The sequence below is a fragment of the Somniosus microcephalus genome, chromosome 11 (genome assembly GCF_052327205.1).
Source record: "Somniosus microcephalus isolate GS21.2 chromosome 11, FLI_Smic_1.0, whole genome shotgun sequence".
Taxonomy (NCBI): Eukaryota; Metazoa; Chordata; class Chondrichthyes; order Squaliformes; family Somniosidae; genus Somniosus; species Somniosus microcephalus.
In genome coordinates this window covers 238,095,889-238,119,686 of record NC_140997.1, presented here as the reverse complement: position 1 = coordinate 238,119,686, position 23,798 = coordinate 238,095,889, and the positions used below count along the sequence as shown (strand labels likewise).

General features: G+C 53.3%; 1 protein-coding gene across 1 annotated transcript in view; it reads right to left on the bottom strand.

The window, feature by feature from the left end:
- The window catches only part of LOC147111366 (mitochondrial-processing peptidase subunit beta-like), a 34,128-nt gene that overhangs the window by 9,476 nt on the left and 854 nt on the right, over nt 1-23,798 (bottom strand). The window contains exons 2-11 of the mRNA XM_086002190.1: nt 23,137-23,277; nt 21,616-21,702; nt 15,357-15,486; nt 14,149-14,347; nt 12,708-12,787; nt 12,011-12,126; nt 10,216-10,359; nt 9,100-9,260; nt 6,896-6,981; nt 3,308-3,396 (exon numbers count right to left, since the gene is read on the bottom strand). Of these exons, the coding sequence (XP_085858316.1) occupies nt 3,308-3,396; nt 6,896-6,981; nt 9,100-9,260; nt 10,216-10,359; nt 12,011-12,126; nt 12,708-12,787; nt 14,149-14,347; nt 15,357-15,486; nt 21,616-21,702; nt 23,137-23,277 (1,233 nt within the window). The remainder of the gene's footprint in view (nt 1-3,307; nt 3,397-6,895; nt 6,982-9,099; nt 9,261-10,215; nt 10,360-12,010; nt 12,127-12,707; nt 12,788-14,148; nt 14,348-15,356; nt 15,487-21,615; nt 21,703-23,136; nt 23,278-23,798) is intronic.

The window sequence follows — 23,798 nt, the reverse complement described above, 5'->3', positions numbered from 1 at the left end:
TGGGGTACAGTTCCACAGGCACTGACTCTCACTGGGGTACAGTTCCACAGACACTGACTCTCACTGGGGTACAGTTCCACAGACACTGACTCTCACTGGGGTACAGTTCCACAGACACTGACTCTCACTGGGGTACAGTTCCACAGGGACTGACTCTCACTGGGGTACAGTTCCACAGACACTGACTCTCACTGGGGTACAGTTCCACAGACACTGACTCTCACTGGGGTACAGTTCCACAGACACTGACTCTCACTGGGGCACAGTTCCACAGGGACTGACTCTCACTGGGGTACAGTTCCACAGACACTGACTCTCACTGGGGTACAGTTCCACAGACACTGACTCTCACTGGGGTACAGTTCCACAGACACTGACTCTCACTGGGGTACACTTTCGCAGACACTGACTCTCACTGGGGTACAGTTCCACAGACACTGACTCTCACTGGGGTACAGTTCCACAGACACTGACTCTCACTGGGGTACCGTTCCACAGACACTGACTCTCACTGGTGTACAGTTCCACAGACACTGACTCTCACTGGGGTACAGTTCCACAGACACTGACTCTCACTGGGGTACCGTTCCACAGACACTGACTCTCACTGGGGTACAGTTCCACATACACTGACTCTCACTGGGGTACAGTTCCACAGACACTGACTCTCACTGGGGTACAGTTCCACAGACACTGACTCTCACTGGGGTACAGTTCCACAGACACTGACTCTCACTGGGGTACAGTTCCACAGACACTGACTCTCACTGGGGTACAGTTCCACAGACACTGACTCTCACTGGGGTACAGTTCCACAGGCACTGACTCTCACTGGGGTACAGTTCCACAGGCACTGACTCTCACTGGGGTACAGTTCCACAGGCACTGACTCTCACTGGGGTACAGTTCCACAGGCACTGACTCTCACTGGGGTACAGTTCCACAGACACTGACTCTCACTGGGGTACAGTTCCACAGACACTGACTCTCACTGGGGTGCAGTTCCACAGACTCTCACTGGGGTACAGTTCCACAGGCACTGACTCTCACTGGGGTACAGTTCCACAGACACTGACTCTCACTGGGGTACAGTTCCACAGACACTGACCCTCACTGGGGTACAGTTCCACAGGCACTGACTCTCACTGGGGTACAGTTCCACAGACACTGACTCTCACTGGGGTACAATTCCACAGACACTGACTCTCACTGGGGTACAGTTCCACAGACACTGACTCTCACTGGGGTACAGTTCCACAGACACTGACTCTCACTTGGGTACAGTTCCACAGACACTGGCTCTCACTGGGGTACGGTTCCACTGACACTGACTCTCACTGGGGTACAGTTCCACAGACACTGACTCTCACTGGGGTACAGTTCCACAGACACTGACCCTCACTGGGGTACAGTTCCACAGGCACTGACTCTCACTGGGGTACAGTTCCACAGACACTGACTCTCACTGGGCTACAGTTCCACAGACACTGACCCTCACTGGGGTACAGTTCCACAGGCACTGACTCACACTGGGGTACAGTTCCACAGACACTGACTCTCACTGGGGTACAGTTCCACAGACACTGACTCTCACTGGGGTACAGTTCCACAGGCACTGACTCTCACTGGGGTACAATTCCACAGACACTGACTCTCACTGGGGTACAGTTCCACAGACACTGACTCTCACTGGGGTACAGTTCCACAGACACTGACTCTCACTTGGGTACAGTTCCACAGACACTGGCTCTCACTGGGGTACGGTTCCACAGACACTGACTCTCAATGGGGTACAGTTCCACATGCACTGACTCTCACTCGGGTACAGTTCCACAGGCACTGACTCTCACTGGGGTACAGTTCCACAGACACTGACTCTCACTGGGGTACAGTTCCACAGACACTGACTCTCACTGGGGTACAGTTCCACAGGCACTGACTCTCACTGGGGTACAGTTCCACAGACACTGACTCTCACTGGGGTACAGTTCCACAGACACTGACTCTCACTGGGGTACAGTTCCACAGACACTGACTCTCACTGGGGTACAGTTCCACAGACACTGACTCTCACTGGGGTACAGTTCCACAGACACTGACTCTCACTGGGGTACAGTTCCACAGACACTGACTCTCACTGGGGTACAGTTCCACAGACACTGACTCTCACTGGGGTACAGTTCCACAGACACTGATACTCACTGGGGTACAGTTCCACAGACACTGACTCTCACTGGGGTACAGTTCCACAGACACTGACTCTCACTGGGGTGCAGTTCCACAGGCACTGACTCTCACTGGGGTACAGTTCCACAGACACTGACTCTCACTGGGCTACAGTTCCACAGACACTGACTCTCACTGGGGTGCAGTTCCACAGACTCTCACTGGGGTACAGTTCCACAGGCACTGACTCTCACTGGGGTACAGTTCCACAGACACTGACTCTCACTGGGGTACAGTTCCACAGACACTGACTCTCACTTGGGTACAGTTCCACAGACACTGGCTCTCACTGGGGTACGGTTCCACAGACACTGACTCTCACTGGGGTACAGTTCCACAGACACTGACTCTCACTGGGGTACAGTTCCACAGACACTGACTCTCACTGGGGTACAGGTCCACAGACACTGACTCTCACTTGGGTACAGTTCCACAGACACTGGCTCTCACTGGGGTACGGTTCCACAGACACTGACTCTCACTGGGGTACAGTTCCACAGACACTGACTCTCACTGGGGTACAGTTCCACATGCACTGACTCTCACTCGGGTACAGTTCCACAGACACTGACTCTCACTGGGGTACGGTTCCACAGACACTGACTCTCACTGGGGTACAGTTCCACAGACACTGACTCTCACTGGGGTACAGTTCCACAGACACTGACTCTCACTGGGGTACAGTTCCACAGACACTGATTCTCACTGGGGTACAGTTCCACAGACACTGACTCTCACTGGGGTACAGTTCCACAGACACTGACTCTCACTGGGGTACAGTTCCACAGACACTGACTCTCACTGGGGTACAGTTCCACAGACACTGACTCTCACTGGGGTACAGTTCCACAGACACTGACTCTCACTGGGGTACAGTTCCACAGACACTGACTCTCACTGGGGTACAGTTCCACAGACACTGACTCTCACTGGGGTACAGTTCCTGCATTCGATTATCGGACATCACAGCTTTGTCTTCAGCAGACATCCTTCAAGCCGGCTCGGATCGGGTGAGTCTTTAGACGCGTGAACAAGCTGGTTACACAATGACGGAGATCATCATTCAGAAATCAATACGTACATCAATCGTGGCGTTCCACTCAGCCAATGAGATTCGCCGGCCGTAACTGAGGACCTGGCGCCCGATGTCCGCACAGGTTGGTGTGGTGCCTGTGAATAAATGTGTACGTCAGTGAGCTCCAGCCCAGCCACAGCATTCGACACTTTCCTTCTCTCCCAATCTCCCTGGGGTACGGGTCTGTGTGTGCTGCCATATCCTTTGATTTTGCTCTGCCCTCTGGTACTGTTATTGGGGTACAGTATGTGGGCACTGCCCTCTGGTACTGTTATTGGGGTACAGTCTGTGGGCACTGCCCTCTGGTACTGTTATTGGGGTACAGTCTGTGGGCACTGCCCTCTGGTACTGTTATTGGGGTACAGTCTGTGGGCACTGCCCTCTGGTACTGTTATTGGGGTACAGTCTGTGGGCACTGCCCTCTGGTACTGTTATTGGGGTACAGTATGTGGGCACTGCCCTCTGGTACTGTTATTGGGGTGCAGTCTGTGGGCACTGCCCTCTGGTACTGTTATTGGGGTACAGTATGTGGGCACTGCCCTCTGGTACTGTTATTCGGGTGCAGTCTGTGGGCACTAGCTGCTTTCTTATACCCGGTCCAACTGGCTATTTGCAACATATTAGCCTGGACAGTGAGTGTCAGTGGGCCGGCTATTAAACCGTGGGGCCCAATCCTGTTCAATGCACCCTGCCAGCCAATCAGGAGCAGGAACCCTGTCTGAACCTCCTCTCTATAACCCCGGGGCACTTAAGTCAATTGCTGTGCCCCAATCAGTGCCCCTGTGGAGCGCAGCACGGACTGGTAAACGCACACAGCACGTCTCAGCAAAGATATATTCCAGAGAAAGAAAGACTCTAAGAGAAGGATGAACCATCCGTGGCTAACTAAGGAAGTAAAGGATGGTATCAAATGGAAAACAAAGGCATACAGTGTTGCGAAGAATATTGGAAGGTCAGAGGATTGGGAAATTTTTAAAAACCAGCAAAGGACGACTAAAAAAATGATAAAGAGAGGTAAGATAGCTTATGAGAGTAGGCTAGCAAGAAATATAAAAACAGACAGTAAGAGCTTCCACAGGTCTACAAAAAGGAAGAGAGTAGCTAAAGTAAACATTGGTCCCCTAGAGGATGAGTCTGGGAATTAATATTAGAAACAGGGAAATGGCAGAGACTTTGAACAAATATTTTGTATCGGTCTCCACGGTAGAAGACACTAAAAGTATCCCAATAATGGATAATCAAGGGGCTATTGGGGGGGGGGGGGGGAGGGAGGGGGGGGTGGCTTAAAATAATCACTATCACTAGAGAGAAAGTACTAGGTAAAGTAATGGGACTAAAGGTGGACAAGTCCCCTGGACCAGATGGCCTGCATCCTAGGGTCTTAATAGAGGTGGCTGCAGAGATAGTGGATGCATTGGTTGTAATCTTCCAAAATTCCCTGGATTCTGGAGAGGTCCCAGTGGATTGGAAAACCGCAAATGTAACGCCCCTATTTAAGAAAGGAGGGAGACAGAAAGCAGGCAACTATCGACCAGTTAGGCTAACATCTGTCATTGGGAAAATGCTGGAGTCCATCATTAAGGAAGTGGTAGCAGGACATTTAGAAAATCCTAATATAGTCAAGCAGAGTCAGCATGGTTTTATGAGAGGGAAATCATGTTTGACAAATTTACTAGAGTTCTTTGAGGGTGTAACGAGCAGGGTGGATAAAGGGGAACCAGTAGATGTCGTGTATTTGGATTTCCAGAAGGCATTCGATAAGGTGCCACATAAAAGGTTACTACACAAGATAAGAGCTCACAGGGTTGGGGGTAATATATTCGCATGGATAGAGGATTGGCTAACTAACAGAAAACAGAGAGTCGGGATAAATGGGTCATTTTCAGGTTGGCAAACGGTAACTAGTGGGGTGCCGAAGGGTTCAGTGCTGGGGCCTCAACTACAATCTATATTAATGACTTGGATGAAGGGACCGAGTGTAATGTAGCCAAATTTGCTGCTGATACAAAGATAGGTGGGAAAGCAAATTGTGAGGAGGACACAAAGAATCTCCGAAGGGATATAGACAGGTTCAGTGAGTGGACAAAAATCTGGCAGATAGAGTTTAATGTGGGAAAATGTGAGGTCATCCACTTTGTTAGGAAAAATAAAAAAGCAAATTATTTAAATGGGGAGAGATTACAAAATGCTGCGGTACAGAGTGATCTGGGGGTCCTCGTACATGAATCACAAAAAGTTAGCATGTAGGTACAGCAAGTAATTAGGAAGGCAAATGGAGTGTTGGCCTTTATTGCAAAGGGAATGGAATGTAAAAGTAGGGAAGTCCTGTTACAACTGTACAGGGTGTTGGTGAGACCACACCTGGAGTACTGCGTACAGTTTTAGTCTCCTTATTTAAGGAAGGATATACTTGCATTGGAGGCAGTTCAGAGAAGGTTCACGAGGTTGATTCCTGGGATGGAAGGGTTGTCTTATGAGGAAAGGTTGAGCAGGTTGGGCCGATACTCATTGGAGTTTAGAAGAATGAGAGGTGATCTTATTGAAACATATAAGATTCTGAGGGGGCTTGACAGGGTGGATGCTGAGAGGATGTTTCCCCTCGTGGGGGAATCTAGAACTAGGGGGCATAGTTTCAGAATAAGGGGTCACCCATTTAAAACGGAAATGAGGAGGAATTTCTTCTCTGAGGGTGGTGAATCTTTGGAATTCTCTTCCCCAGAGAGCTGTGGAGGCGGAGTCACTGAATATATTTAAGGTGGAGATAGACAGATTTTTGAACGATAAGGGAGTCGAGGGTTATGGGGAGCGGGCAGGGAAGTGGAGTTGAGGCCAAGATCAGATCAGCCATGATCTTATTGAATGGCGGAGCAGGCCCGAGGGGCCGAATGGCCGACTCCTGCTCCTAGATCTTATGTTCTCAGGCCCACCGAACAGGGACCATTCCGTGGGCTGGGGGGGCAGGGGGGAGGAGGGTGAGTTCAGCATTCAAAATATGTCATAGAAATAATCAGAATTCCCGGCAACTCCCTTTTAAAGGGGTGTTGAGGGGGAAGATTCCCAAGCCTCATACAACACAACCTCGTATGGACCTCGGGAAGAATATATTGGCCTTGGCAGGGGTGCAGCGCAGATTCACCAGAATGATACCGGGGCTAAAAGGGTTAAATTATGAGGGCAGGTTACAGATGAGGCTTGTATTCCCTGGAGTTTAAAAATGTAAGAGGTGATTTAATTGAGGTGGTTAAAAGGATTTGATCGGGTGGATAGAGAGAAACTACTCCCTCTGGTGGGGGGGAGTCCAGAACAAGGGGGCAGAACCTTAAAATTAGAGCCAGGCCGTTCAGGGGTGATGTCAGGAAGCACTTCTTCACACAAAGGGTGGTGGGAATCTGGAACTCTCTCCCCAGAAAGCTGTGGATGCTGAGGGTCAATCGGAGCTTTCGAGGCTGAGATTTTTGTTGGGTGAGGGGATCGAGGGATACGGAGTAAATGAAGGTCGGAGTTAAGATACAGATCAGTCGTGATCTCGTTGAATGGCAGAACAGGCTCAAGGGGCTGAATGACCTCCTCCTGCACCCTGCATTTCCATCTTACCATCCAGCTGGGCGACCAGGTGGGTCTTCAGGATGTTCTTGGCTCTGGTCACCTCGCTCTCTGTCACACTTGTGCAAAGTCGCATCCTGAACACAAACACAAATGTGCAACAGTCAAATTCTACGGAACGGAAACAGGAAAAGATGAAATTCCCCCACCACCCCTCGCTCCCCGTGGTGAGGGGCGTGGAGAGAAGGGGGATGGGAAGGGAGGGGGTGGCAAGGAGGGGATGGGACTGAGCCTGACCTTAACACTTCCCAGCAGAGGCGAGTGCTCAGTGATCAGGAGAGAACCTTGGCTGCTTCTCCTGCTAATTGCAAAACGGCCAGAGCCCGCCCAGCGAGATCAGCAAACACGGCGGCTCCACGAACTCCCCAACCCGCCCAGCGAGATGAGCAAACACGGCGGCTCCACGAACTCCCCAGCCCGCCCAGCGAGATCAGCAAACACGGCGGCTCCACGAACTCCCCAACCCGCCCAGCGAGATCAGCAAACACGGCGGCTCCACGAACTCCCCAACCCGCCCAGCGAGATCAGCAAACACTGACTCCACGAACTCCCCAACTCGCCCAGCGAGATCAGCAAACACTGACTCCACGAACTCCCCAACCCGCCCAGCGAGATCAGCAAACACGGCGGCTCCACGAACTCCCCAACCCGCCCAGCGAGATCAGCAAACACTGACTCCACGAACTCCCCAACCCGCCCAGCGAGATCAGCAAACACTGGCTCCACGAACTCCCCAACTCGCCCAGCGAGATCAGCAAACACTGACTCCACGAACTCCCCAACCCGCCCAGCGAGATCAGCAAACACTGCGACTCCACGAACTCCCCAACCCGCCCAGCGAGATGAGCAAACACGGCGGCTCCACGAACTCCCCAGCCCGCCCAGCGAGATCAGCAAACACGGCGGCTCCACGAACTCCCCAACCCGCCCAGCGAGATCAGCAAACACGGCGGCTCCACGAACTCCCCAACCCGCCCAGCGAGATCAGCAAACACGGCGGCTCCACGAACTCCCCAACCCGCCCAGCGAGATCAGCAAACATTGACTCCACGAACTCCTCAACTCGCCCAGCGAGATCAGCAAACACTGACTCCACGAACTCCCCAACCCGCCCAGCGAGATCAGCAAACACTGCGACTCCACGAACTCCCCAACTCGCCCAGCGAGATCAGCAAACACTGACTCCACGAACTCCCCAACCCGCCCAGCGAGATCAGCAAACACTGCGACTCCACGAACTCCCCAACCCGCCCAGCGAGATCAGCAAACACTGCGACTCCACGAACTCCCCAACTCGCCCAGCGAGATCAGCAAACACTGACTCCACGAACTCCCCAACCCGCCCAGCGAGATCAGCAAACACTGCGACTCCACGAACTCCCCAACCCACCCAGCGAGATCAGCAAACACTGACTCCACGAACTCCCCAACCCACCCAGCAAGATCAGCAAACACGGCGACTCCACGAACTCCCCAACCCGCCCAGCGAAATCAGCAAACACTGGCTCCACGAACTCCCCAACCCGCCCAGCGAGATCAGCAAACACAGACTCCACGAACTCCCCAACCCGCCCAGCGAGATCAGCAAACACTGCGACGCCACGAACTCCCCAACCCGCCCAGTGAGATCAGCAAACACCGGCTCCACGAACTCCCCAACCCGCCCAGTGAGATCAGCAAACACGGCGGCTCCACGAACTCCCCAACCCGCCCAGCGAGATCAGCAAACACGGCGGCTCCACGAACTCCCCAACTCGCCCAGCGAGATCAGCAAACACAGCGACTCCACGAGCTCCCCAACCCGCCCAGCGAGATCAGCAAACACTGCGACTCCACGAACTCCCCAACCCACCCAGCGAGATCAGCAAACACTGACTCCACGAACTCCCCAACCCGCCCAGCGAGATCAGCAAACACTGACTCCATGAAGCCGACTGCCCTGGTCTGGGTTGCTCAGTGACCCGCTGGATAAACGCAGGTTCTCCAAGTTAGTGTAACAGGAATAAATTTCACATATTACGAGGAGTAGACCGTATTCGATCATTTCAGTTCTTTGCACTAAATTCCCGTTATTTATGTTGTTTAATTTGAACTTTTGGATCATTTAAATTTTTGTGGCAATTTGAGTCATCAGCAGATTGCCATTAACAGTTACAGACTGGCGGGTCCAGACATCCCAGCACCAGGATACTCACCACTCTCCCTGTGCAAAGTGCAGCATGTCCTCAATGTTCTGTCCATCACACACCAGGTGAATCCCCCAGAGCCCCGTGTCCGAGTAACACGTGTTGAAGGACTGAAAACTGTGTCCCAGCTTATTCTCAGCTGAAATCTGGGCCAGGCGACTCGACTGATTCTGCAGAGAGGAAAATGGAGGTGTAACTATTTATCTTCTACACCGTCCCATCAAACACTCCCAGGGCAGGTACAGCACGGGTTAGATACAGAGTAAAGCTCCCTCTACACTGTCCCATCAAACACTCCCAGGGCAGGTACAGCACGGGTTAGATACAGAGTTCCACTCAGGTTCCATTAATGAGGCTGGCTGGCTGGCCAATCATCCACCTGCCCTGGAGCCTGACTGCTTAAGGTATCAAATAACTGAGTCTATTCCAAACTTCCATCAGGAACGTTACAAACTGTCCCAAACTCTTCAACAACATCCCCCTCACCCCCACCATCCCCAGGCGCCTTACCCTCACCATTCCCCTCACCCAATCGCCCCTTTACAACAACTTATATTTATATATTGCCTTTAATGTAGTTAAACGTCTGAAGACGCATCACAGCAGCGATTATCAAACAAAATTTTACAGAGCCACAGAGATATTAAGGCAGGTGACCAAAAGCTTGGTCGAAGAGGTAGGTTTCAAGGAGCATCTTAAAGGAGGAGAGAATTCCGACGCTTGGGGCCCAGACAGCTGAAGGCACAGCTGCTGATGGCGGAGTGGTAAAAATCGGGGATTCACAAGAGGCCAGTATTGGAGGAGCGCAGAGATCCGAGGGTTGTGGGGCTGGAGGAGGTTACAGAGGTAGGGAGGGGCGAGGGCCATGGAGGGATTTGAAAACAAGGATGAGAATTTTAAATTGGAGGCGTTGCTTCACTTTCCACAAGTCAGAGAATACGCAGCTGTGAGGAGCAGCCGTGATCGCCCATCAGTTGATGACCACACGTTGTTTGTGGAATGAAAGACCGTTCATAGGATGAGGGGCTGTGTGTGGCTTTCACCAAGTCCCTCCACCTGTCAGCTTGGCTGGGTTCCAGGAACAAACCAGAGGTTCCCACTCACTCGTTTCACACAGCTACTCACCGCCCCACCCCCGTACGTGCGGTCCCAGTTTCCGATGAGTGTGCTGGCAATTGAGAGAGGCACCACGTCAGGACTGGTCGATCCAACTCCTTCCACAGCGATCGCAATGTGCGCTAACGGCATAGCATCATCCCGCACTAGAATCTGAAACCAAGCAAAGGAAGTGTTCAACCTCATGCAACATAGGAACAGTAGGAGGCCATTCAGCCCCTCGAGCCTGTTACACAGGAACAGGAGGAGGCCATTCAGCCCCTCGAGCCTGTTACACAGGAACAGGAGGAGGCCATTCAGCCCCTCGAGCCTGTTACACAGGAACAGGAGGCGGCCATTCAGCCCCTCGAGCCTGTTACACAGGAACAGGAGGAGGCCCATTCAGTCCCTCGAGCCTGTTACACAGGAACAGGAGGAGGCCATTCAGCCCCTCGAGCCTGTTACACAGGAACAGGAGGAGGCCATTCAGCCCCTCGAGCCTGTTACACAGGAACAGGAGGAGGCCATTCAGCCCCTCGAGCCTGTTACACAGGAACAGGAGGAGGCCGTTCAGCCCCTCGAGCCTGTTACACAGGAACAGGAGGAGGCCTTTCAGTCCCTCGAGCCTGTTCTGCCATTCGGCCCCTCAAGCCTGTTCGGCCATTCAGCCCCTCGAGCCTGTTCGGCCATTCAGCCCCTCGAGTCTGTTCGGCCATTCAGCCCCTCGAGCCTGTTCGGCCATTCAAAGAGATCATGGCTGATCTGCTACCTAACTCCATATACCCACCATTGCCCCATATCCCTTAATATCTTTAGTTAACAAAAAGCTATCAATCTCCGATTTAAAATTATTTGATCTAGCGTCAATTACCACCCTGTGTGTGTAGAAGTGTTTCCTAATTTCACCCCTAAAAGGTCTGGCTCTAATTTTTAGACTATGTCCCCTAGTCCTAGAATCCCCAACCAGTGAATATAATTTCTATCTACCCTATCTGTTGCCCTTAATATCTTGAAAACTTCGATCAGATCACCCCTTAACAATCTAAATTCTAGGGAATACAACCCTATTTGTGTAATCTCTCCTTGTAACTTAATCCTTGAAGTCCGGGTATCATTCTGGTAGACCTACGCTGCACTCCCTCCAAGGCCTCTGGGCACCACACTTCCTAAGGTGCGGTGCCCAGAACTGCTCACAGTGCTCCAGGTGTGGTCTGACCAGCGTTTTGTACAGCTGCAGCATAACTTCTACCCCCTTGTATTCCAGCCCTCAATTCCGTGGGCTTCTACCTTAGTTAACAGTCACTTATGTGGGACTTTATCAAATGCCTTCTGGAAGTCCATATAAATAACATCCATAGACTCACCCTCCCCACAGTAACCAATCCCAGCTCCTCACCCTCCCCACAGTAACCAATCGCGGGCTCCTCACCCTCCCCACACTTGATCCTGTGCACGTTTCCCTTCTCTTATTACAAGGTTCTGGGTCCAATCCCCTCTCCGGACTGGGGAGTCCATAGCGGACACACATAGCTACCTTCTTCACCACTTCCCCAGGGATCTCACCCCCATTAACAGGGCTTCCGCCTTATCTGCTGTCTGATCGCATAGGTCCATCTCTCTCACTGGCTGGTCTTTCCCTCGGCCAGGGGCAGAGGTCAAATGTAACGTCCCAACTGTTGCCCCTGCTTACATCAGCTAATGCGACCGAGTGTGGGGATGGAACCTGGGATCTTGCTATTTTGTATGGCTCAGCCCCACACCAGGCAGGAGAAATGGTGGAAGGGTAGATTGACCCGTTATTGACACAGCGATGGCCGATACTGACCTGACTTCCTGTGAAGCGGCACGGGGCCAGCACTGGGATTGCATCTTTCTCGTACTTGAAGGGGACTCCCCCAAAGTGCTGGCGAGCCAAGCCCACCACCTCGTCATGTTGAATACCTGAGGGGGAAAGCAGAGCGTTACCCCAAGACACCGCCGTTACCCCACATTACACTGTAATTATAGAATGATACAGCACAGAAAGAGCTCTCCAATTAGTCCCACTCTCCCTGCTCTTTCCCCACAGCCCTGTGAATTTTTTCCCTTCCAGTATTTATCCAATTCCCTTTTGAAAGTTACTATTGAATCTGCTTCCACCGCCCTTTCAGGCAGCGCGTTCCAGATCACAACAACTCGCTGCGTAAAAACATTCTCCTCATCTCCCCTCTGGTTCTTTTGCCAATTACCTTCAATCTGTGTCCTCTGGTTACCGACCCTCCTGCCACTGGAAACAGTTTCTCCTTATTTACTCTATCAAAACCCCTCATAATTTTGAACACCTCAATTAAATCTCCCCTTAACCTTCTCTGCTCTAAGGAGAACAATCCCAGCTTCTCCAGTCTCTCCACATCACTCATCCCTGGAACCATCCTGGTAAATCTCCTCTGCACCCTCTTCAAGGCCTTGACATCCTTCCCAAAGTGTGGTGCCCAGAATTAGCCACAATACACCAGCTGAGGCCGAAGTTGATCATTTCTCACCTCCTGATGCAGCCACGACGATTCGGGGAGCCTTATAATGATTGGTCATGAACTCTACAAGATTGCTGCGATTCAGAGACCTTAACAGCAGAAAGAAAACAATGCATTCATCAAAAGAAATCATACTGATGTTTACCAGAATCGTTAAAGGCAGGTTGCTAACACTAGAACCTCAATTTGGTAAAAAGATTGCGTTACTGGCACCGGGAGGCTGGGAGGTTTGTGCCTATAGGCCACAAGTGTGTGGGGTGAAATTAGCTGACGAAGCAGGATTCAGCCTTTCCCTCTGCACCTGATCAGGGGATTTTATTGCAATGCAAATGTTGGAACAAATTCAGCAGTGGCCAGAGTTAAAACCAACCGTAACAACATGAACACTAAAACAGACCTCACCACACAGGGAGCTGCCCACATCCTTCATCAATAGTGCAGCAAGCATTTTCCCAAGGTCAAGTGAATAGCCGAGCCACACAAAGCAGGGAAGCTCCAGGTTCGATTCCGGATCGGAGTGCTTGCTCGGCCCCGTCAGGACCACGTGCAGGCCAGGCCGGGCCGGGCCTGCTGACCCTGGCGGAGATCCGGTAACCAATTGAGTTTGTACAACAATGACAGTCTTCATTGTCTTTGTCTGGTTCCAGCCCGTGGCACCAGACTTTTGCCTGATTACACATCCTGGGAAGCACCTTGGGATGCCTTTTCTACGTTACAGGCGCAATATAAATTCAGAGTTTTTGACGTTGCTGAATTCAAGCTCACAAATTGCCGTAGTGTGATCTGAACTCAGGATTACGACGTCTGAACCAGAATCCCGACACTCCCGGGGTCAGCAGAGATGCTCCAATTGGCCTCAGTTCCGTGGGTTAAGGAGGGTCAGTCAGGCGGGACTCCCGCCCCTCACCCTCGCTGGAAGGCGGCTGGGTGTCGGGCAAGGACAGGCTCAGACTGCGATGCCCTCCAGTCAATTAGCCTACTGACACTCACCGCCTGGCCTCACACATGGAGAACGGCCGGGGCGAGGGTGGGGCTAGTCAGCACCTTCAGGGGAGAAAACTGGAGAGCGCGCCAAAGAAAAGCTGGCACCAGGTACAGATCGGAGCGAGTGCTATCCAGCAAGGAGACCGTGGAGGCAGAGGGAGGGTCGCGTGTCTTGCAGCAGCTATCGAGGGGGAACACTGAGCCGCGCTCCAGCATCCACCTCACACTTGTAGACATCGTCAAAACAACCAGGGGGTGTTTACCCAAATACCCCTCAAAATAAAACCACCCGCCCCCGCCCCGGTTGGTGGGATCTTGCTGTGTGCATATTGGCTGCCTACATTTCTTTCCTACTTTGCAACGATGACTAAACTGCAAAAGTGACTGTGAAGTGCTTTGGGACATCCTACGGTCATGAAAGGCGCTATATAAATGCAAGTTCTTCCTTCGCACCCTAACCACTCACTTGACGTTCTCAGTGGGCCCCACCACGGTGTAGCCAAGGGGTGTTCCCTGGAAGGCGGTGGCGTGAAGGTAATCGAACACTACCTCCTCCAGGTTGCTCTCCATCTCTTGCATCTCCTGCAGGATCAGCCTTCGCCCAGGCTCTATCTCAGAATCTGACAGCGAGCTGTTCTGTAGCAGGTCACCGAGGATTTCCACGGCTGCAAAAGGGAAATGCACTAGTTTGACTAGCAGCATGCGACCAGGTTAACAGTGACAGACAGTAACTAGCAGCATGTGACCAGTTTAGCGGGGCAGTAACTAGCAGCGTGACCAGTTTAACAGGGGCAGTAACTAGCAGCATGTGACCAGTTTAACAGGGCAGTAACTAGCAGCGTGTGACCAGTTTAACAGGAGCAGTAACTAGCAGCGTGTGACCAGTTTAACAGGAGCAGTAACTAGCAGCGTGTGACCAGTTTAACAGGGGCAGCGTGTGATCGGGTCATTTACAGGTGGCTAATCTCTTTGCTACAACCAGTGACACTCATTCACCCTACCCCTCTCCACTCACTGTAGACACACGGCAGGATAGGGTTTCCACGACAACCAAGAGCTTCTTCCTGTCTCGGGATCAGTGAGCCGCTCCAGCATCCACCCATGATGAATGCCCGAGTGTAAATTTAGAACAGTGAGTGCCACCCATCCCTTCAACCATGAAGCACATCTGAGCCCGATTCTCTCGAACATTTTCGCTGAGATTTATACATTGGTGATTTCCCCCCTCCCTAACCCGGGGGTTGCCAAGGCCAGTACTGTGCACCCGTTGAGTTCAGCGAGCTCTGCACAGATCAGGAATTGCAGCCTTCAACTACCCGCCGGTGTGGCATTTGAGGATTCATTTGTCCAGTTATATTCTGTACGTTTCAGATGAATCCCAGGCAAAAATGCTGCATTTGTTAAAATGCTAAAGGATGCACGCAATCACATATGGGGAAAGAGCAGGGGGAGTGGGACTAATTGGAGAGCTTGTTCAGAGCAGGCACAGGCACGATGGGCCGAATGGCCCCCTTCTGTGCTGTGAGGGTCATGATCAACATCACACAAGCTTGTGGGCAAAGGAAATGGAGTTTATACAAACAGAAATCCTACATCCCAGCTATCAGTTTACAGATAAAAACACCACAGGAATATTCCATTTATCCCCAAGAACATGGTGGGAATGTTCAGCACCTTTTGGCAAATCCTTGGACAACAACTTCATGTAGTAGGCAGTCTGCTCGCGAGAGGTGTACGCACTCAGGTGAGCCCCTATGCTCTCCACCTCCTTCTCCAGGACCGCCTGAGAATGTTTCTTGGTTCCCTGAAAACAAGGTTTAACATTTCAAACCTTTTTCCGAAGCTTTTTATTGCTTCCAATTCTACTCCTCTTACCCATTTCTCCCATCACACAGTTACTGGTGTCCGTTATCCCCCCCTGAATCGACTACATTCAGAAATATACAGTCGAGAAACAGTTAATACACAGGTTTGAGCAACACCTGGTGCTGCGCCTTCACATTTATTAAATTCATAGAATAGTACAACACAGATAGAAGCCATTGGGCCCATCAAGTCTCTTTCGAAGAGCAATCCCGTTAGACCCGCTCCTCCCGCTCTTTCCCCAGATCCCTGCAATTTTTTCTCCTCCAAGTATTTATCCAATTCCCCTTTGAAGGCGACGATTGAATCTGTATCCACCGCCCTTTCAGGCAGCGCGTTCCAAATCCTCACCACTCGCTGCGTAAAAAAGTTTTTCCTCATGTCGCCTCTGGTTCTTTTGCAAATCACCTTCAATCTGTGCCCTCTAGTTATCGACCCTTCAGCCATTAGAAACAGTTTCCCTTTATTTACTCTATCTAAACCCTTTGGGCTAGAATGTTGTTACAGCCAAGGAATGGGCAATGTTAAGACTAAAAATGGTAAATTAGCACCAGGTGAAAATGGTCTAGGCTGCACGCAAAATTCGTCCTCACTCCTCATTAAAATGACTGGAGCCATAAATATAGTCTAAATACCCAAGCTCATCGGTGTTACACTGAAAAGATGGACCAATATCGGGTGTAGTCCAAATGCAAGTAATGATTGCCACAGGCTTTTTTCACTGCTTAAAGGGGCGGTCCATTGATGCTGCAGCACCTCATTCTCAGCATTGTTGGGTGTACAGCTGCCTCAACAACCATAAGGAGGACAAAGAGAAGGCGCACTTATTTACAAATGCTGATGGCAGATTGCCGCCCAGGGAGAGAGCCCAGAGGTTTTCCAAGGAAGCTTTGGAGGCATTGCTTTTAGCAGTGGAGGGAAGGCAGGCGGTCCTGTACCAACTGGCAGGAGGCCCTCGCCACACCACGTCACGAGCAGCACTGTGATCCCCAGGTCCCACACCCAGTGCAGGAGGAAGTTTAACGAGCTCACACGGGTGGTCAGGGTGAGTGAGGCTTTAACAAATGCTACATACCACCATCTGTACCACGAGCTTCACACATTGCTCAATGTACCAGACCCCCCCCAAGCATTCACCCACCAACAATCTCTACCTAACAACACTCACATCTCACACCTTGCACACAATCACAGCTATTCAGCTATGGCAGGCACAAGGGTCATTAGTTATTAAAATTCATGTGATATGTGTGATATGTTTATAGATAAATTTAATAGCGGTGTTTGGAATATTTTGTGGTCTCTCTCATTTCACCTTTGCACCCAGGAGGATACACTGTGATATGCCATGAGATAGGGATAGTAATGTGGTGAGCTACGGGGATCTGGGGTTTCCTTCATGTGAATCGGAGTCTGATGAGCCGGTCACGGACAGCCGGTCCAGAAGGACGATTGTCTCGCTGCCTCCTCCCTCTGCGCACAGTTCCCGTCTTCCTTGTTGCCTCTGCTCCCTCCGCCGTAGATCCTGGAGGGCGAGGTGGATTCACCAATACAGCCTCCATGACTTATAGCAAGTGTTGTAGGTTGAATCTTTCAAGAATACATTTTGCACTTTTCTACTTGCCACAAGACTCCTGATACCAAAGAACCTTCAAATCACTAAATAAAACTGTTGTCGTATCAGGAACTAACACACAGGCACTGAAACTTCACTAACCGGTCAGGTGCAAGTGATTGTAGCTGATCCCTTTAAATAACGTCCCTGGAGCCAGCTTCCTGGTGCTGCACACCAGCTCTCCTGTCGTTAACTCCAGGTGGTGAGGTAATTTAGCAGCTCAGGCGTTCAGTGAGCATTGCACTCTCACTGACGTCACAATCTCCCTGGCGATTGCTGTTACTGGCAGTGCTACGGGGGGAAATCCTGATTTGGCGTGCAGCGCTGGATTCGCCTCGCCCTGCCGGTTCTGGTCTCAACGCCACATTAGCGCCCTAATGGCGCAAGGGGACCAGTTTTCCCCCCTTTGTGATTTTAAACACCACTATCAAATCTCATCTTAGCCTTCTCCGCTCTAACGAGAACAACCCCAGCTTCTCCAGTCTATCCATGTAGCTGTAATCCCTCATCCCTGGAACCATTCTAGTAAATCTCTTCTGTACCCTCTCCAAAGCTTTCACGTCCTTCCTAAAATACGGTGCCCAGAATTGGATACAATACACCAGCAGATTTTAATGATGAAAGGTCATCGACCTGAAACGTTAACTCTGTTTCTCTCTTCACAGACGCTGCCTGACCTGCTGAGTTTTTCCAGCATTTTCTGTTTTTATACAAACTGATTTTAATGTTTGCCAATTAAACGCTCTCTTGGCCTTTTCCTCCCCAGTCTCAGGGTTAAAGTAACAAGAGGAGAAACTGACCAAGTTGATGCAGGTAAATAGTTCTGATAATGAAGGGGCCACATTGCAGGGACATGGGTTACAGCAGAGAGAACACAGAACATAAGAAATAGGAGCAGGAGTCAGCCATTCGGCCCTTCGCGCCTGCTGCGCCATTCAATAAGATCATGGCTGATCTTTGACCTCAACTCCACCTTCCCACCCAATTCCCACATCCCTTGAGTTAGGAGTAAGAAAGAAACCTGGGGGAACTTTGACTCAAAGGCTGAGTTGTAGGATCAGTTACCAGTAAATAGTGCAAATTCAGTCAAGGGCAGCTAGGTATGTTTCTGAAGAGGTCAGGAGGTCGTGGCTCAGGTCCCACTCGAGAGGCTTAAGCACATAATCCAGGCTGACACTCCCAGTATAGTACTGAGGGAGCACTGCACTGTCGGAGGGGCAGTACTGAGGGAGCGCCGCACTGTCGGAGGGCAGTACTGAGGGAGTGCTGCACTGTCGGAGGGCAGTACTGAGGGAGTGCCGCACTGTCGGAGGGGCAGTACTGAGGGAGCGCCGCACTGTCGGAGGGGCAGTACTGAGGGAGCGCCGCACTGTCGGAGGGGCAGTACTGAGGGAGTGCTGCACTGTCGGACGGGTAGTACTGAGGGAGCGCCGCACTGTCGGAGGGGCAGGACTGAGAGGCAGTACTGAGGGAGCGCCGCACTGTCGGAGGGGCAGGACTGAGAGGCAGTACTGAGGGAGCGCTGCACTGTCGGAGGGGCAGTACTGAGGGAGCGCCGCACTGTCGGGGGATCAGTACTGAGGGAGCGCCGCACTGTCGGAGGGGCAGTACTGAGGGAGCGCCGCACTGTCGGAGGGACAGTACTGAGGGAGTGCGCACTGTCGGGGGACAGTACTGAGGGAGTGCTGCACTGTCAGGGGGGACAGTACTGAGGGAGTGCTGCACTGTCAGGGGGGCAGCACTGAGGGAGTGCTGCACTGTCAGGGGGGCAGCACTGAGGGAGTGCTGCACTGTCAGGGGGGCAGCACTGAGGGAGCGCTGCACTGTCAGGGGGGCAGCACTGAGGGAGTGCTGCACTGTCAGGGGGGCAGCACTGAGGGAGTGCTGCACTGTCAGGGGGGCAGCACTGAGGGAGTGCTGCACTGTCAGGGGGGCAGCACTGAGGGAGTGCTGCACTGTCAGGGGGGCAGCACTGAGGGAGTGCTGCACTGTCAGGGGGGCAGTACTGAGGGAGTGCTGCACTGTCAGGGGGGCAGCACTGAGGGAGTGCTGCACTGTCAGGGGGGCAGCACTGAGGGAGTGCTGCACTGTCAGGGGGGCAGTACTGAGGGAGTGCTGCACTGTCGGAGGGGCAGTACTGAGGGAACTCTGCACTGTCAGGGGGGCAGCACTGAGGGAACTCTGTACTGTGAGAGGGGCAGTACTGAGGGAACGCTGCACTGTTGGAGGTACCGTCTTTTGGATGAGACGTTAAACCGAGGCCCTGTCTGCTCTCTCAGGTGGATGCAAAAGATCCCATGGCACTATTTTGAAGAAGAGCTGTTCCCACCAACATGTAATCCTCAAACAATACCTAAAACAGATTATCTGGTCAGGAGAGGTCATCGAGCTGAAACATTAACTCTGTTTCTCTCATAGATGCAGCCTGACCTGCTGAGCACTGCCAGCATTTTCTGTTTATATTTCAGATTTAATGCATCCGCGGTATTTTGCCTTTGCATCTGGTCACTTACGTCATTCCTGTTTGTGGGAGCTTGCTGTGCACAAATTGGCTGCTGCCTTTTTTACATTACAACAGTGACAACACTTCAAAAGTGCTGTAAAGCACTTTGGGACCTTTTTTAAAATTCATTCACAGGATGTTGCCGTCGCTGGCAAGGCCGGCGTTTATTGCCCATCCCTAATTGCACCTCGAGGTGGTGGTGGTGGGTCGCCTTCTTTAACCACTGCAGTCCGTACAACTGAGTGGCCATTTCAGAGGGCAGTTAAGAGTCAACCACATTGCTGTGGGATGGAGTCACATATAGACGGCAGGTTTCCTGCCCTAAAGGATATTAGTGAACCAGATGGGTTTTTACGACAATCCGGTAGTTCCATGGTCACCATTACCAATACTAGCTTTTTACTCCAGATTTATTTAATTAACTGAATTTAAATTCCCCAGCTGCCGTGGTGGGATTTGAACTCGCGTCTCCGGATCATTAGTCCAGGTCTCTGGATTACTAGCCCAGTGACATTACCACTACGCTACCATACCCGGCGTCCTGAGGTTGTGAAAGGTGCTATAGAAATACAAGTCTTTCTTTAAAACAGATTATCTGATCACTTGCTGCTTGTGGGACCTTGCATTACAAATAGAAGCTGCCACTTTTCCCTACAAGAATGAATGACTACACTTTCAAACTAAGTCATTGGCTATGAAGCATTTGCTGACCTCGAGAATCTGAAAGATGCTATATAAGTGGGAGTTCTTCCTTTCTATAGGTTTGAAGACCTTTTCGTCTTCCTAAAAACATTTACACAGTCCGGACACAAGAATCTCTAATTGCTTGTAAAAAGAAACCCATTGTTACATTCACGAGGACCCAGACCCGCACACGGCAAGCACGAGGACCCGGACCCGCACACGGCAGGCACGAGGACCCGGACCCGCACACGGCAGGCACGAGGACCCGGACCCGCACACGGCAGGCACGAGGACCCGGACCCGCACACGGCAGGCACGAGGACCCGGACACGGCAGGCACGAGGACCCGGACCCGCACACGGCAGGCACGAGGACCCGGACCCGCACACGGCAGGCACGAGGACCCGGACCCGCACACGGCAGGCACGAGGACCCGGACCCGCACACGGCAGGCACGAGGACCCGGACCCGCACACGGCAGGCACGAGGACCCGGACCCGCACACGGCAGGCACGAGGACCCGGACCCGCACACGGCAGGCACGAGGACCCGGACCCGCACACGGCAGGCACGAGGACCCGGACCCGCACACGGCAGGCACGAGGACCCGGACCCGCACACGGCAGGCACGAGGACCCGGACCCGCACACGGCAGGCACGAGGACCCGGACCCGCACACGGCAGGCACGAGGACCCGGACCCGCACACGGCAGGCACGAGGACCCGGACCCGCACACGGCAGGCACGAGGACCCGGACCCGCACACGGCAGGCACGAGGACCCGGACCCGCACACGGCAGGCACGAGGACCCGGACCCGCACACGGCAGGCACGAGGACCCGGACCCGCACACGGCAGGCACGAGGACCCGGACCCGCACACGGCAGGCACGAGGACCCGGACCCGCACACGGCAGGCACGAGGACCCGGACCCGCACACGGCAGGCACGAGGACCCGGACCCGCACCCGCACACGGCAGGCACGAGGACCCGGACCCGCACACGGCAGGCACGAGGACCCGGACCCGCACACGGCAGGCACGAGGACCCGGACCCGCACACGGCAGGCACGAGGACCCGGACCCGCACACGGCAGGCACGAGGACCCGGACCCGCACACGGCACGAGGACCCGGACCCGCACACGGCACGAGGACCCGGACCCGCACACGGCACGAGGACCCGGACCCGCACACGGCACGAGGACCCGGACCCGCACACGGCACGAGGACCCGGACCCGCACACGGCACGAGGACCCAGTCTCATACCTTCAGAATCAAGTGTTCCAGGAAGTTTGCAACGCCATTATTTTTCTCGTTTTCATAGCGGCTCCCGACCTCGACCCACACGCCGACCTACACAGGGAGAGCAAAGAGCAGAGTGAGAGTGGGAGCAGAGTGAGAGCGGGGATTCTGAGACAGGAATGCTGCAGCTCGCCATGACACTGGGAACATCCACGGCTCCGCTGAGCTTAGGGGCTGCAGCGAAAGTGCGGTGAGCCGCCGGCCATACGGACCAGGAAGGTCCTGGCGGAGTTAGCTGACCACAGGGACGCTGGACCGAGAGGGGTAACTCGGCCAAGGCTCCTGCTCCGGCTCACTGCCCAGCGGCACTGACCTCGGGTGAGGTCAGCATCGCAATCAGCCACGATGGCCTCCACTGTCAAACAGTCAGCTGAGAGTGACTGTCTGGGCTCACACACAAACAACGGCCGTTTGGGAGAGGGTCTGGAGGGGGGCAGGAGCCTGTGGAGCTGCGGTCAGACGAGGGATTGGCACCATAGGAGAGAGGGAGGGAAACATTGTTCATAAAAGGAAAAAGCTCTGGCGTCTCAATTAAATCAATTTTTAAAAATTTGTTTTTATGGGATGTGGGCGGCGCTGGCAATGCCAGCATTTATTGCCCATCCCTAGTTACCCTGAGAAGGGTGGTGTTGAGCCGCCTTCTTGAACCGCTGCAGTCCGTGTGGTGAAGGTGCTCCCACAGTGCTGTTAGGGAGGGAGTTCCAGGATTTTGGCCCAGCGACGAAGAAGGATTGGTGTGTGACTTGGAGGGGAACTTGGAGGTGGTGGTGTTCCCATGCGCCTGCTGCCCTTGTCCTTCTAGGTGGGAGAGGTCGCCGGTTTGGGAGGTGCTGCCGAAGAAGCCTTGGCGAGTTGCTGCAGTGCATCTTGTAGATGGTCCACACTGCAGCCACGGTGCGCCGGTGGTGGAGGGAGTGAATGTTTAAGGTGGTGGATGGGGTGTCAATCAAGCGAGCTGCTTTGTCCTGGATGCTGTCGAGCTTCTTGAGTGTTGTTGGAGATGCACTCATGCAGGCAAGTGGAGAGTATTCCATCACACTCCTGACTTGTGCCTTGTAGATGGTGGAAAGGCTTTGGGGAGTCAGGAGGTGAGACACTCGCCGCAGAATACCCAGCCTCTGACCTGCTCTTGTTGCCACAGTATTTATGTGGCTGGTCCAGTTAAGTTTCTGGTCAATGGTGACTCCAAGGATGTTGATGGTCGTGGGTCGGCGATGGTAATGCCGTTGAATGTCAGCTTTTATTGGAGAAGGTCATTGCCTGGCACTTGTGTGGAGCGAATGTTGCTTGCCATTTATCAGCCCAAGCATGACTGTCGTCCAGGACTTGCTGCATGTGGGCACGGACCGCTTCATTATTTGAGGAGTTCTGAATAGAACTGTAATGAGGTGCCTGAGCCCACTGCCCCCCTCCCCCCCAACCGAGGATCAGGGCCCGGCACCCCTCGAGCAGCAGGAAGGTTGGACCAGCAGCGAGCAGACTCACCGTGCATGTGGGGTGGTCAGTCTCCTCTGTGGCAACTCGCACTCCATTGTCCAACGTCGCGAGCTTGGTCTCCAGAATGTTCTCGATGGTCTGAGTGTAGGAGACGGCACTCTGAAAACGCTGGGCTCCAAACAGAGTCGGCTAAACATAGAGAAGACACTCAGTGAGCTCGACGCGGTCTCTCCCCCACCGTGGTCTCCCTCCACCCACCCCCCGCGGTCTCCTCCCTCCCCCCCGTGGTCTCTCTCTCCCCCACCCCCCCGTGGTCTCTCTCTCCCCCACCCCCCCGTGGTCTCTCTCTCCCCCACCCCCCCGTGGTCTCTCTCTCCCACCCCCCAGTCTCTCTCTCCCCCATACACAGTCTCCCCTGTTATTTCGGATTTCCAGCATCTGCAGTATTTTGCTATTAAGGGGAGGGGAGTCGCTGGGAGTGGTTACACTGTCCCGCACCCCAGGGTCACCCCGCGACTAGGTGGGCCTCTCCACTCGGGCGGTCCCGGACCAGAGTGGGGTTTTGGGGCCGGAACCCCCTTCACCCCGGGATCGACCCCGGGCACCGGTGCTCAGGACCCGGGGGAGGGGCTCCCATCGCTGGGCCCAGTAACCCCCCCTCTCCCCGGCCTGGGCCCAGAGAGGGAGCCCGGGGAAAGGCCAGAGGCCGC